Below are 14,054 nucleotides of genomic sequence, written 5' to 3'. Positions count from 1 at the left end.
GTCTGTACTACTTTTTTGCAGGAAGATTTTTTTCAGAGCTGTTTTGAAATTGCAGTTAAATGCAAGTTACATAAAGAGTCAAAAAGAGTCATGAAGACTTAGAACTGAGCACTGATAACAAGCTGAGTGGTCTTCAGCCCGGAGGACACAGTGTCCATGATTTCCTAAAGAATTTCAGATGTTGATTCGTCGGACCGCCGGACACTTTTCCACCTCCCCTCAGTCCATTTTAAATGAGCTCCGGCCCAGAGAAGGTGGCAGCGTTTCTGGATCCTGTTTATATTTGGGTTCTTCTTTGTGTTTTAGAGTTTAACAGCGTTTGTGGATGCAGTGATGAACTGTGTTCATAGACAGTGGTTTTCAGAAGTGTTTCTGAGCCCATGCAGTGATTTCCACTACAGAATCATGTCTGTTTTTAATGCAGTGCTGCCTGAGGGCCCAAAGATCACGGCCAGCAGATACTGGTGTTCAGCCTCGTCCCTCACAGACAGAGATTTCTCCAGATTCTCTGAGTCTTTAATGATGTTCTGCACCGTAGACGATGGAAAGCAGAAGCTCTTAGCTGTTTTATGTTGAGGAACGTTCTTCTTGAGTTGTTGCTCTATTTGATGGTCCAGTCTTTCACAGAGTGGTGACCCTCCTCACCTTTACTTCTGAAAGACTCCGCCTCTCTGAGAAGCTCTTTATACCCAGTCATGTTACTGACCTGCTGTCAATCAGCCACCAGGTGTTTTATTAGCTTTACACAACTTCACCAGCCTTTTGTTCCCCCGTCCCAACTTTTTTGGAACATGTTGTTGGCATCAAATTAAAAACGGTCACACATTTTTCAAAAAATAATAAAATTTCTCAGTTTTAACATTTGATTTGTTGTCTTTATACTATTTCAATTAAATATAGGGATTAAGTGATTTGCACATCATTGCATTTTATTTTTATTTACATTTTGCACAGCGTCCCAACTTTTTGAGAAATGGGGTTGTATAATACTAAAGATAAATATAAACCCTATCCATCACATAATTACCAAAAGAAACATTATAAAGAGATGCGGCAGAAATTAAACCACCCTAAACATAGTTTATGTATTTTTTTGACTACTGTTACAGTGCCTCTCCATGGATTCAAGGATTCAAGGATTCAAGGAGATTTTATTGTCATTCGCATCACATGGTACATGAGGTGGAACGAAATTAAGATCTCATGGTCCAGTTTACACCCAAGAGCTGTTATTAAAATAGATAAATAAATAGAAAGTACACAAGAGAGGGAGAGTAGGAGAGTAGGCAGTTAGCAGCAATATGAAGTCCAGAGTGCAAGTTTGCTATAGCAGCATGATATTGACTTAGAGCAGTGGATAAAGTGTCTAGATAAAGTGTCTCAGTGCGGTTTAAAGTGACAGTGCCTGTAACAGTACTTGTTCTTGTAAGTGTCAGTGCAGTGTGTTCAGTTGGAATTTAAGAGCCTTACAGCTTCTGGTATGAAGCTGTTTCTGAGTCTGGTTGTTTTGCACTTGATGCTCCGAAGCCTCCTTCCTGAGGGGAGCGGGACAAAAAGTGCATGTGCTGGGTGGGTGGGATCCTTCCTGATGCAGGTAGCCCTTTTCCTGCATCTGGAGGTGTAAATGTCTGTGGTGCTGGGGAGGCTGACTCCAGCAATCCTCTGTGCAGCCTTCACCACCCTCTGCAGTGCTTTCCTATCTGCAGCAGAGCAGCTTCCATGCCACACGTTGATGCTGGAGCATACGATGCTCTCCACCACACATCTGTAGAAGGAGGTGAGGACTGCCCTCCCGAGTCCAGCTCGTCTCAGCCTCCTGAGGAAGTAGAGCCGCTGATGTGCCTTCCTGACCAGAGTGGAAGTGTTGTTGCTCCAGGTGAGGTTGCTGCTCAGGTGCACACCCAAGTACCTGTAGCTGTCGACCACTTCCACCTCAGAACCTCCAATGTGCAGAGGGAGGTGGTCATGATGGCCCCTTCTGAAATCCACAATCATCTCCTTCGTCTTCTTTACGTTGATGCAGAGGTTGTTTTCTCTGCACCAACCCTCCAGGTGTTCCACCTCCTGCCTGTAGTTGGACTCATCCCTGTTTGTGATGCATCCAACCACTGCTGTGTCGTCCGCAAACTTCACAATATGACAGCCTGGATGGATAGGTGAGCAGTCATATGTAAGCAGTGTAAACAGGAGGGGGCTCAACACACAGCCCTGAGGGGAGCCCGTGCTGAGGGTTATGGTGGGGGAGGAGATGTTGTGGATCCTCACAGACTGCGGCCTGTTGGTCAGGAAGTCTAGGACCCAGTTGCACATGGAAGAGCACAGTCCAAGTGAGGAGAGTTTTGTTATCAGGGTCTGAGGAGTCATGGTGTTGAAAGCTCACCACCTTATCGTGGTGGAGAGGTTTGTGTGCTTGAAGGACCCTAGGAGCTATGTTGTCTGGAGCAAAAGCTCCTGGTAGGGTCTCCCATGGCAAACTGGTCCTAGGTGACAGGCCAGACAAAGTGTGATCCATAACCACCCCTATGAGGACAACAAAGCAGGACTTGTGTACCCTGCCCGGAATAGGGTTACCGGGGCCCCACCCTGGAGCCAGGCCTGGGGGAGGGGCTCGCCAGCGAGCGTCTGGTGGCCGGGCATTCACTCATGGTGCCCGGCCGGGCCCAGCCCGAAGGAGCTACATGAGTCCCCCCTCCCATCGACCCACCACCGATAGGAGGGGCAGTAGTAGGGGTGCGGTGCATTGTGGATCGGGCAGTGTCCGAAGGCGTGGGCCTTGGCGTTCTGATCCTCGGTTGCTGAAACTGGCTTTTGGAACTTGGAACGTTACCTCACTGGCGGGGAAGGAGCCTGAGTTGGTGCGTGAGGTTGAGAGATACCGGCTAAATTTAGTCGGGCTCACCTCAACACACAGCTTGGGCTCTGGGTCCAATCTCCTTGAGAGGGGCTGGACTTTTTTCTTTTCTGGAGTTGCCCATGGTGAGAGGCGGCGGGCAGGTGTGGGCTTTCTCATAGCCCCTCGACTCGGCGCCTGTATGTTGGGGTTTTCCCTGGGACGAGAGGGTAGCTTCCCTACGCCTTCGGGTTGGGGAACGGGTCCTGACTGTTGTCTGTGCTTATGCACCGAACAGCAGTTCAGAATACCCAGCCTTCATAGAGTCCTTGGAAGGGGTGCTTGAAAGTGCTCCTCCTGGAGACTCTATTGTCCTACTGGGGGACTTCAACGCTCACGTGGGCAATGACAGTAAGACCTGGAGGGGTGTGATTGGGAGGAATGGCCTCTCTGATCTGAACCCAAGTGGTGTTCAGTTTTTGGACTTCTGTGCAAACCACAGTTTGTCCATAACGAACACCATGTTTGAACACAAGGATGTCCATAAGTGCACATGGCACCAGGACACCCTAGGCCGCAGTTCAATGATTGACTTTGTTGTCGTGTCAGCGGACTTGCGGCCATGTGTACTGGACACTCGGGTAAAGAGAGGAGCTGAGCTGTCAACTGATCACCACCTGGTGGTGAGTTGGATCAGGTGGTGGGGGAAGATGCCAGTCAGACCAGGCAAACCCAAACGTATAGTGAGGGTTTGCTGGGAACGTCTGGCAGAAGAACCTGTCAGATTGATCTTCAACTCACACCTCCGTCAGAACTTCGACCAGATATCGGGGGAGGTGGGGGACATTGACTAAGAATGGGCCATGTTCCGCTCCTCCATTGTTGAAGCGGCTGACTGTAGCTGTGGTCGCAAGGTAGTTGGTGCCTGTCGGGGCGGTAATCCTCGAACCCTGTGGTGGACACCCCAGGTGAGAGATGCCGTCAAGCTGAAGAAGGAGTCCTACCGGACATGGTTGGCCTGTAGGACACCAGAGGCAGCTGGCAGGTATCGACAGGCCAAGCGATCTGCGGCTTCAGTCGTTGCCAAGGCAAAAACCCGGGTGTGGGAAGAGTTCGGTGAGGCCTTGGAAAGTGACTTTAAGTCGGCTCCGAAAAGATTCTGGCAAACCGTCAGGCGACTCAGAAGGGGAAAGCAGTGTGCCACTAGCACTGTATACAGTGGAGATGGTGTGCTGCTGACTTCGACTGAAGACGTCATTGGGCGGTGGAAGGAATACTTTGAGGACCTTCTCAATCCCACCAACACGTTCTCCAGTGAGGAGGCAGAGTCTGGGGACACGGGAATAGGCTTGTCCATTACTGAGGCCGAAGTCGCTAAGGTAGTTAAAAAGCTCCTTGGCGGCAGGGCTGCAGGGGTGGATGAGATCCGTCCCGAGTTCCTCAAGGCTCTGGATGTTGTGGGGCTGTCTTGGCTGACACGCCTTTTCAACATTGCGTGGACATCGGGGGTGGTGCCACTGGATTGGCAGACTGGGGTGGTGGTGCCTCTTTTTAAAAAGGGGGACCGGAGGGTGTGTTCCAACTACAGGGGAATCACACTCCTCAGCCTCCCTGGTAAGGTATATACAAGGCCCTGTACAAACAAAGCAGGAGTTTGGTTCGCATAGCCGGCAGTAAGTCAGACTCGTTCCGAGTGAGAGTTGGACTCCGTCAGGGCTGCCCTTTGTCACCGATTCTATTCATAATTTTTATGGATAGAATTTCTAGGCGCAGCCAGGGGATGGAGGGTGTCCGGTTTGGTGACCTCAGGGTCACATCTCTGCTGTTTGCAGATGATGTGGTCCTATTGGGGACATCAGGCCTTGAACTTCAGCTTTCACTGGATCGGTTTGCAGCCGAGTGTGAAGCGGCCGGGATGAGGATCAGTACCTCCAAATCCGAGGCCATGGTTCTCACGCGGGAAAGGGTGGAGAGCCCTCTCTGGGTCGGGGATGAGCTCTTGCCTCAAGTGGAGGAGTTTAAGTATCTCGGGGTCTTGTTCACAAGTGATGGTACAAGGGAGCGGGAGATTGACAGGCGGATTGGTGCTGGGTCAGCAGTGATGCGGGCTCTTTACCGGTCTGTTGTGGTAAAGAAAGAGCTGAGCCATAAGGCAAGGCTCTCGATTTACTGGTCGATCTACGTTCCCTCCCTCACCTATGGTCATGAGCTTTGGGTAATGACCGAAAGAACGAGATCGCGAATACAAGCGGCCGAAATGAGTTTCCTCCACAGGGTGGCTGGACTCTCCCTTAGAGATAGGGTGAGAGGTTCAGTCATCCGGGAGGGACTCGGAGTAGAGCCGCTGCTTCTTCACGTTGAGAGGAGCCAGTTGAGGTGGTTCGGGCATCTTGTTAGGATGCCTCCTGGACGCCTCCCTCGGGAGGTGTCACAGGCAAGTCCACCGGGGAGGAGACCCCGGGGAAGACCCAGGACACGCTGGTGTGACTATATCGCCCAGCTGGCCTGGGAGCGCCTCGGAATCCCCCCGGAGAGCTAGTGGAAGTGGCTGGGGAAAGGGAGGTCTGGGCTTCATTGCTCAGGATGCTGCCCCCGCGACCCAAACCCCGGAGAAGCGGAAGATGATGGATGGATGGATGGATGGATGGATGGATGGATGGATGGATGGATGGATGGATGGACTGTTACAGTGATATGATGAAAATTCATAATTATACCAAGTAATATCAGGTCGTTTTGACATATGATTACAGCGGATTAATGTTTCGACACATCGTCAGAATTCCCATCATTTCACACATTTCACTTGATGAGGCTCTGAAGCTTTGACTGAGTAAAGTTTAAGAGGTCCGGGAATGGAACAGCAGCACTATTCAAGCACTCACATGTTAGGGAAGGTTTGACTGGTGCTGGTTTAACTGGTCACCCCAGCATGGTCACACTGGTTGACCAGAATACCAGCATCCAAAACACCATATGCTGGTTTTGCTGGTGGTCAGCACTGCTGGTCTATGTTAACTTTTCTAGCAGGGAGAGCTTTTTACAGCGGTACTGCAGCTCTACTGAAGGTGGAATGTAAAATCTGAGTAAGAAGCCAATTTCAGCTTCATGTTATCTCCCACATTCTGTGAAAAGCATTGTTTACCAGCGTGTTTCATTTTTGTACCTTCTCCAGTTTTAAACGCTTGTTTGCAGCAGTTCTAATCAAATAGGAAATGAAGAATCTGTTGTTTTCCGTAGCAGAAGTAGAGAGCAGCGCTGGATCATCATAAAGCTGATAAACACATTCGCGCCACTCAAACTCGCCACACACTGCAGTCAGAACGTCCCTTCGGTCAGTAAGAAAAACAGGAGTCCACAGAGTCAAAGGCCCCGTCCCGTTTCACCCCTCGCCCCTGCCACTGAGCCCTTACCCCCTGCTTCCCCGTTCTCGTCTAGGGGTGGGGGTCCTGATTCTGGTTGAGATAGAGGGGTGGGGTGAAGTGTTGGGGCTACATGATCCTCCAAACGGAGGTTTTTCAGAGACTCCAAACAGAGAGATATGAGAAAAAGAGAGAAACCGGCGAGACGGAGAACAAGAGACCAGAGAAACCCACAAATGTGGGAATTTCCTCTGTTAAAATCACAGTAATCCCTGTCTGATCTCAGTTTAATGGGGTTCCCATTTCAGAGGGAAGATCTCAACCACTGTCCTGTAACTCAAGTCAAGTTTATTTGTTCTGCGCTTTTTACAACGATGTTGTCAGAAAGCAGCTTTACACATGTTTGAAAACATATAGTTACAACATATATCCCCAGTGAGCGAGCCAGAGGCAACGGTGGCAAGGAAAACTCCCTCAGGCTGAAGGAAGAAACCTTGGGAGGAACCAAGACTCACAACGGGAGACCCGTCCTCCTCTGGTCAGACAGTGTTTACAGTTTAATAAGCTGAATACCAGATAGAAGCTGAGAGAATCTCTGTCTGGAGTCTGGATGGTAAAGCTTTAGAAACTGCCCTGATAGAGGCAGCCTCTGATTGAGGCAGTGGGGAAAAGTGGGAGTGAGCTGAAACAGGCCCATCCTATCTCTGCAACTCAGTTCCATGGAGCAACACTTGAAAACAAGGGTTAGGGGTAAAAATAAACGGACTGGGCCAAAGAGTCGACTTAAAGCATTTTGACTATCAGAGTCACTGGCTAACAGCTGACCGCGACTCCCAGATAAGCTGGAGCTGAAGAACCGACTCTTTTGGAATCGACTCTCCAGCACTAGTGCTGACTTTACTACTAGCTCAGTACAGATATGTAAGTGCTGATGTATTATCACAATATGATTATAATATTTGAGTAAACATACGGAAAAGAAACCCATAGGCACGTGGAAGTCCAGAGAGGCCTGAAGTAGTTCTGGATTGTTATTTTGGGATAATGAGATAATTACCTTGTTATCTTATGATAATCACTGGGTCGGTCTGACCAACAGGTCAAAACCAGCTCTAAACAAAGTGACCGCTGGGCCCTGATTGGTGCTCTGGCTTTGCACTTCTTTCGTTTTGACATGTTACGTTTTTATACACACAGAAACCAAAAGGAACGACAGATTTCTCAAAATGTAGGAGGAAAAAGTCGGATATTAGACTCTGAAATGTAGTGGAGTGAAAGGAAAAAGTCGCCCAGAACGGAGAAACTTCAGTACAGAGACACCAAAAATACTAAAGTACAGAAACTAATTACATTTACTCAGTTACTCAGTTACTCAGATACTCAGTTACTGTCCACCACTGAAGATAACAAAATTGTTATCTTGAAATAGTTATTTATCCTGTTATATCGAGATAGCAAACGTTATCTTGAGAGAACAAATTAGTTATCTTGTGATCTCAAGATAAAGTTGCTATCTTGATAATTGTTGTCCCCACCTGCCTGAAGACCACCACCCAGTCCCCAAGAGCTCCACAGTGACAGGACTGAATGACTATCGGCCAGTAGCCCTCACCCCGATGGCCACAGAGTGCTTTGAAAGACCCACATCAAAGCCAACATCGACGTCACCGGGGATCCACACCAGTACACGTACCGGAGAAACCGATCCACAGAGGATGCCATCTGCTCCGTGGTCCACGCTAGAAGTTAATTATCGGTATCTCAAGATAACAAAATCCTGACCTTGAAATAACGAGATAATTATCTTGTTACCTTGAGATAAAAAAGTTGTGATCTGAAGATAATGAAGCTGTTATCTTGAGATAGCAAGTTAATTATCTTGTGATCTCAAGTTAACATAATAATTATCTTGAGGTCACAAGATCATTAACTCATTATCTCAAGATAACGATACAGATAACTATAGCAACAGCTAATGGCCTCCCCAGAGTTCTGTCCATGTGTTATAAATACGTTTATTCACTTCAGAGTAAAAAAGTAAAAACGCGCTTTTATTATATAATTTTTATTATTTTTTTATTATTATATAATATTTAATAAACACATGTTGCGTGTATTTCTCTCTCGTTTGGGTGGTCGTACAATGAGGGGTTAATATCATCTAAAGAACCCTTGAAGAACACTCTTTTTTAAGACTGAAGAAATCATGGTTCTAAATAGAACCATTCCCTTTACTAAAGAACCCTAGAAGAACCCAGTTTTTTAGACTGAAGAAGTCATGGTTGACAATAGAACCAATCGCTTTACTAAAGAACCCTAGAAGAACCCAGTTTTTTAGACTGAAGAAGTCATGGTTGACAATAGAACCAATCGCTTTACTAAAGAACCCTAGAAGAACCCTGTGTTTATGACTAAATAAGTCATGGTTCTAAATAGAACCATTCCCTTTGCTAAAGAACCCTGTGTTTACGACTAAATAAGTCATGGTTCTAAATAGAACCATTCCCTTTACTAAAGAACCCTAGAAGAACCCAGTTTTTAAGACTGAAGAAGTCATGGTTGACAATAGAACCATTCCCTTTACTAAAGAACCCTAGAAGAACCCAGTTTTTTAGACTGAAGAAGTCATGGTTGACAATAGAACCAATCGCTTTACTAAAGAACCCTAGAAGAACCCTGTGTTTACGACTAAATAAGTCATGGTTCTAAATAGAACCATTCCCTTTGCTAAAGAACCCTGTGTTTACGACTAAATAAGTTATGGTTCTAAATAGAACCATTCCCTTTACTAAAGAACCCTAGAAGAACCCTATTTTAAGACTGAAGAAGTCATAAGCAGGTGATTTAGGCGGGAAGTGAAACAGGGCTCTCACTCAGACGGTCAGCAACACAGCAGCAGGTCAGGCGTCCGTGAACCTCACCATAGACTACAAACAGGAACCTCAAGAAGGAACATCGGACCGCAGAACCAGTAACAGCGTTATCCTCACTCCCAGCACCACAGCAGCGAGACCTGATCACTGGTCCCACCTCTGAACTGGAAATCAGGACTTAAAGGGAAAGTCCAGTAAATTTCCAAACTGCAAACCCAATTTAAGGTTCAGATGTAAACTCAGCGGTTCTGAGTCAAACGCTCTGTTCTAGATAAACTGACAGAGTCAGAACCGCTCACAGTGGTGGTGATGGGAACCAGACGTCCCCCTCTAAAAGCTCCTCACAGAAAGTTCCTACAGTAAATGGTTCTAGATTCCCTGCCTGACGACTGAGACGCTGTACATTAAAGAAGTGCAGGTGTGTGCAAAAGTTTGGACACCCCAGTCAAATCCCATGCAGCTGTTGATCTGAGTGTGAATAAGTTGTAGCTCCTCCGCAGCGACACACCACTGCACATTTTAATACAGTCGCTGCCGTCAGACGCCCCGGCCGTCAGACGCCCCGGCGGTCAGACGCCCCGGCCATCAGACACCGGGCCTCGTTCTGCTGGGCCTCGTTCATAAGAAGAAATGCCCTCTCAGAACCCACAGTTCTGACTCTGACTCACCAGCGTTCTCTGTGTGCGGCCTGTTCTTGGGTAAGAACAGAAACTACACACTCCAGAGCACAGAGGCGAGAACGGTTCTGAGACTCCTTCTTAGGCCTCTCGCCAACACCCTTAAGAACAGACTCAGGAGACCGAGGCCCACAGACCAGAGGCGACAGCAGCATAAACAGCCAGCCCTTTCTAAGACACGGGTAAAGCGGTCATAGGGTTAAGGAAATATTTAAAACCGTATTTATTTTTCAAGAATACCACTTTTTCTTGCTATTGTTCTTAAGACAGAGGTTAATAAAGACATAATAAACTTGTATAAAGTTTTTTGTTGAATAATAATGCATCTTCACTTTTTTCTGAAGTGTGTAGTTGAGAGAAAGGGCACATTTATGAGTATTTATTGATCTATTTTCATTAGACGCATTAGAATACAGGGAATCCAGGCTCTGCCTCTGCGCTTCGGCCGTTCGGCGGCGCTGTGCACCGCCAGGCAGCTCAGCGCCACCTTTTCACCCGAAGAAGCAGCAGAAGTTGGAGCCGAGATGGTGCTGTTGGTGAAATAAAGCGGGTTCGTGGTTTCGTGTCGGTTTGGGCAGATGGGTTCTTCTGGGAACCGTCTCTAAGGTTCCTCAGCGCTGTTCTGAGCCGCGGTCGGAGCCGCTCTCCGTGTTTTCCGGGCGAAGCCGCTTTAGGGGTCCCTGCGCTTAGCCGAGCGGCTAATCTGAGCTCGGCGCTCAGAAAAGTTCCCAAAACAAACAAACTGACCGACTAACAGACCCCTGACCGGCCATGACCGCGTCCGGAGGGGTCCCCTGTCTGCCCACCAAGGGGCTGGACATCAGCCTGGCCGCCCTGCAGAGACACGACCCTTATATCAACAACATTATGGACGTAGCGAGTCAAGTCGCGCTGTACACCTTCAACAACGACACCAGCGAGTGGGTGAGTCCGCCGGCCGGCTTAAAGGGGAACCCCACCCATGTTCCAGAACCGCCGCAGAATTAAACGGTTCACATGTAAACACAGCCACGCTTAGCGGTTCGCTGTGAAACGCTCGGTTCTAGATAAACTGACCGAGTCAGAGCTGCTACCAGTGGTGGTGATGGGAACCAGACGTCCCTCTAAAAGCTCCTACAGAAAGTTCCTACATGAACTGGTTCTGAATTCACTGCCTGATGACTGAGACGCTGTTTTATGAGAGTTTAGAGAACTTCAACTCCATTCATGGTGGAGGGAGACATGCAGGGCGCTGTGCGGCAAAATAGTCCCCAAAGAAAACTCATTATTCCAGATTTTCCACTGTTTTCCATCATCAACATTCCATATAAGCTCAGAAGACTCGTGTAGGTTCTCTGGTGGTTCTGGATGGTAAATAAAGTGTCTATATCTGTGTTGTAGTCATGGCGACGCCTGGTTCCCATCACCACCACTGTAAAGACGTCTGGACCGTTTCACACCAAACCCTCTGAGTGTCTCTGTTTACGCCTCAAGGACTAATTATTTAGAAATTTTGAAAAAATTGGTGCAGTTTCTCCTCTTTTTCAAAATTTCTGTATAATTCAGTGTTTGAGGTGTGAGCAGAGCAGTCAGGCAGGGAATCTAGAACCGTTTACTGTAGGAACTTTCTGTGAGGAGCTTTTAGTGGGGGACGTCTGGTTCCGTTCACCACCACTGTGAGCGGTTCTGACTCGGTGAGTTTATCTAGAACAGAGCGTTTCACACCGAACCACGCAGAACCGCTCTGTTTACGTCTGAACAGCTTAATTCTGAAAATTTGGTGGAATTTCCCTTTAAAGGCAGTGTAAAGTAGATCTACTGCTTTGTGAGGAGGAATGAAATAAACAGCTCTGTGTTGTTTCAAACCCAAAGTCACTGACCGCTCGTTCTGCTTTGCAGGAAAAGACGGACGTTGAGGGCACCTTGTTCGTGTATACGAGGTAAGACTGGATGCTGCGGTGGACGTAAGCCTCCACAGATCTGGCTGGAAATGAAAGGGGATGAAAACCAGGTCTTAGAACTGGTCCCACTTCTCCTTTTTACCCCACCCCTTGTTTACAGGGCAGTGGTTGAGATCTTCCTCTGAAATGAGCCCCTCTAATAAAAGAGCATCACTTCATTAACAGCTACTAGCGCCGCTCTGTAGGCGACCCTGCCCGTCTGCAGGGACAGCAGAGGAGGGGAAAGTTCAGCTCCTCACTGCTGGGCTTTAGTTACATTTAGGGATCATACGCCTTCAAAGAGGGGGGCAGTTATTTATTATCACCCCCCCTAATTCTTCAGTGATATGAAGCTGAAGTCGGAGATTCTCCAGATTCTTGTTCTAATTTTTCCGTTCCGCCTTAAATGGAGCAGCAGGTACATTCTGGCGCTTCAGGTGTCAGAACTGCTGGACTATTTAAGGTGGAACGGGAAAGTTAGCTAGCTAGCTACCGAGACATTAGCATGCTATTAGAGATTTTTCTGCTCGTTATGAAGAAAAACGACCAAAATCCACTGAAACCCCATTAAACTGAGATCAGACAGGGATTACTGTGATTTGTGGGTTGAAGTGATGCTCTTTTATTAGAGGGTCTCATTTCAGAGGAAGATCTCAACCACTGCCCTGTAGCTCAGGAACAAGGGGGGACACTCCAAAACAAGGGGTGGGGGTAAAAAGGAGAAGTGGGGCAGCACCATAAACAATAAAGGAAAGAAAAGTTGGCAGGTGAATCGGCACTTTTAAAACACCTGCTGGGCGCAGTGACGGGGTTTAACAGTGATCTGCAGGTAACGTCTATCAATTTCTATACATTTAGTTTTACATTTAAAATTGCTTTTGAATCGTTGAAGCACTCGGTGAGTAAACGGGGGCCAGTTGGCAGTTGTTTAGTATAAATAGAGTAAAAGCGCGGCTGGTCTGCAGATTGTGCAGGTTTCTGGTTTGGGGCTCAGATGTGACACGTTTCATTGTAAAGAGGCTTGCTGACGAGTATAGCCGTTATATTTACTGTCCAGTGGACCTGCACGCGTCTTCTTTATACGGAGTGTTGACAGAAAATAGTGGAAAATCTAAATAACAGTTTTTTGAGGGACTATTTAGCCTCATAACACCCTGCATGTATCCCTCCACCATGAATAAATTGAAAAAAGTACTTTTTAGGACCAAATCCTCTCTAAAACAGCGTCTCCGACGTCCGGCAGTGTATTCAAAATCATTTGATGTAGAGGTGGACGTCTGGTTCCATGCCCAGCACTGTGCATGACTGACTCGGTGAATTTCTCCCGGAGCGTTTCACACCAAACCTCTTAAATTTTAGCAAATTGGTTGAATTCCCCTTCAAGCGTGGAGGAGGGAAAATGCAGTCCACAGCGTGATGGATGATCTGTGACAGGTAGTGGACGCAGTAGCACGACTCGGGAATGTGCCGCAGCTTTTGGAGCTGACCGCCTCATCTGTTTCGGTGTTGTTATTAAACATGTCCTCAGCGCGGCGGCTTTAGAGCGCAGTTAAATAAACCGTCTTCTGAGCCCTCTGAAGGCCTCCGATGCTTCCAGGCAGCAAAATAATACCCTAAAATACCACGTCAGAGGGGAGAAAGTGGAATTTCACACAAACATTTACACGGTCAGGCATCACGTTCTGACCACCTCCTCGTTTCTACACTCACTGTCCACCTTATCAGCTCCACTGACCGTATAGCTGCACTCTGTAGTTCTACAGTTACAGACTGTAGTCCATCTGTTTCTCTGATACTCTGTTACCCTGTTCTTCAGTGGTCAGGACCCCCATGGACCCTCACAGAGCAGGTACTGTTTGGGTGGTGGGTCATTCTCAGCACTGCAGTAACACTGACGTGGTGGTGGTGGTGATGTGTTAGTGTGTGTTGCGCTGGTCTGAGTCCTGTGGGCAGCGTCCTGTGGGCAGCGTCCTGTGGGCAGCGTCCTGTGGGCAGCGTCCTGTGACCACTGATGAAGGACTAGAGGATGACCAACACAAACTGTGCAGCAGCAGATGAGCTGTCGTCTCTGACTTTACATCTACAAGGTGGACCGACGAGGTAGGAGTGTCTAATAGAGTGGACAGTGAGTGGACACAGTGTTTAAACACTCCAGCAGCACTGCTGTGTCTGATCCACTCACACCAGCACAACACACACTGAAGAACAGGGTAACAGAGTATCAGAGAAACAGATGGACTCCAGTCTGTAGCTGTAGAACCCTTTAAATTCAGATTGTGTGTTGTCTAGACGTATTGGGATGTGTTTTTGCCATATGTTCCAGCCCTGTTTATGGTCTAGGTACCACACAACCCCAGTAGCGGATAACAGAACCGAGTCTGTCCCTGTTAGAC

At 47.8% G+C, this 14,054-nt stretch overlaps 2 protein-coding genes across 18 annotated transcripts in view; one reads left to right on the top strand and one right to left on the bottom strand.

The window, feature by feature from the left end:
- cacna1c (calcium channel, voltage-dependent, L type, alpha 1C subunit) overlaps positions 1–14,054 on the bottom strand; it is a 367,076-nt gene that overhangs the window by 350,170 nt on the left and 2,852 nt on the right. The gene's annotated exons all lie outside the window — the stretch shown is intronic.
- The window catches only part of dcp1b (decapping mRNA 1B), a 19,688-nt gene continuing 15,852 nt past the window's right edge, over positions 10,219–14,054 (top strand). The window contains exons 1-2 of the mRNA XM_037537630.1: positions 10,219–10,666; positions 11,621–11,661. Coding sequence (XP_037393527.1) covers positions 10,514–10,666; positions 11,621–11,661 — 194 coding nt within the window. The 5' untranslated portion in view covers positions 10,219–10,513. The remainder of the gene's footprint in view (positions 10,667–11,620; positions 11,662–14,054) is intronic.

The sequence above is a fragment of the Pygocentrus nattereri genome, chromosome 1 (genome assembly GCF_015220715.1).
Source record: "Pygocentrus nattereri isolate fPygNat1 chromosome 1, fPygNat1.pri, whole genome shotgun sequence".
Classification (NCBI taxonomy): Eukaryota; Metazoa; Chordata; class Actinopteri; order Characiformes; family Serrasalmidae; genus Pygocentrus; species Pygocentrus nattereri.
The sequence above is the reverse complement of the archived record's forward strand: the minus strand, read 5'-3'. Positions and strand labels throughout refer to the sequence as shown.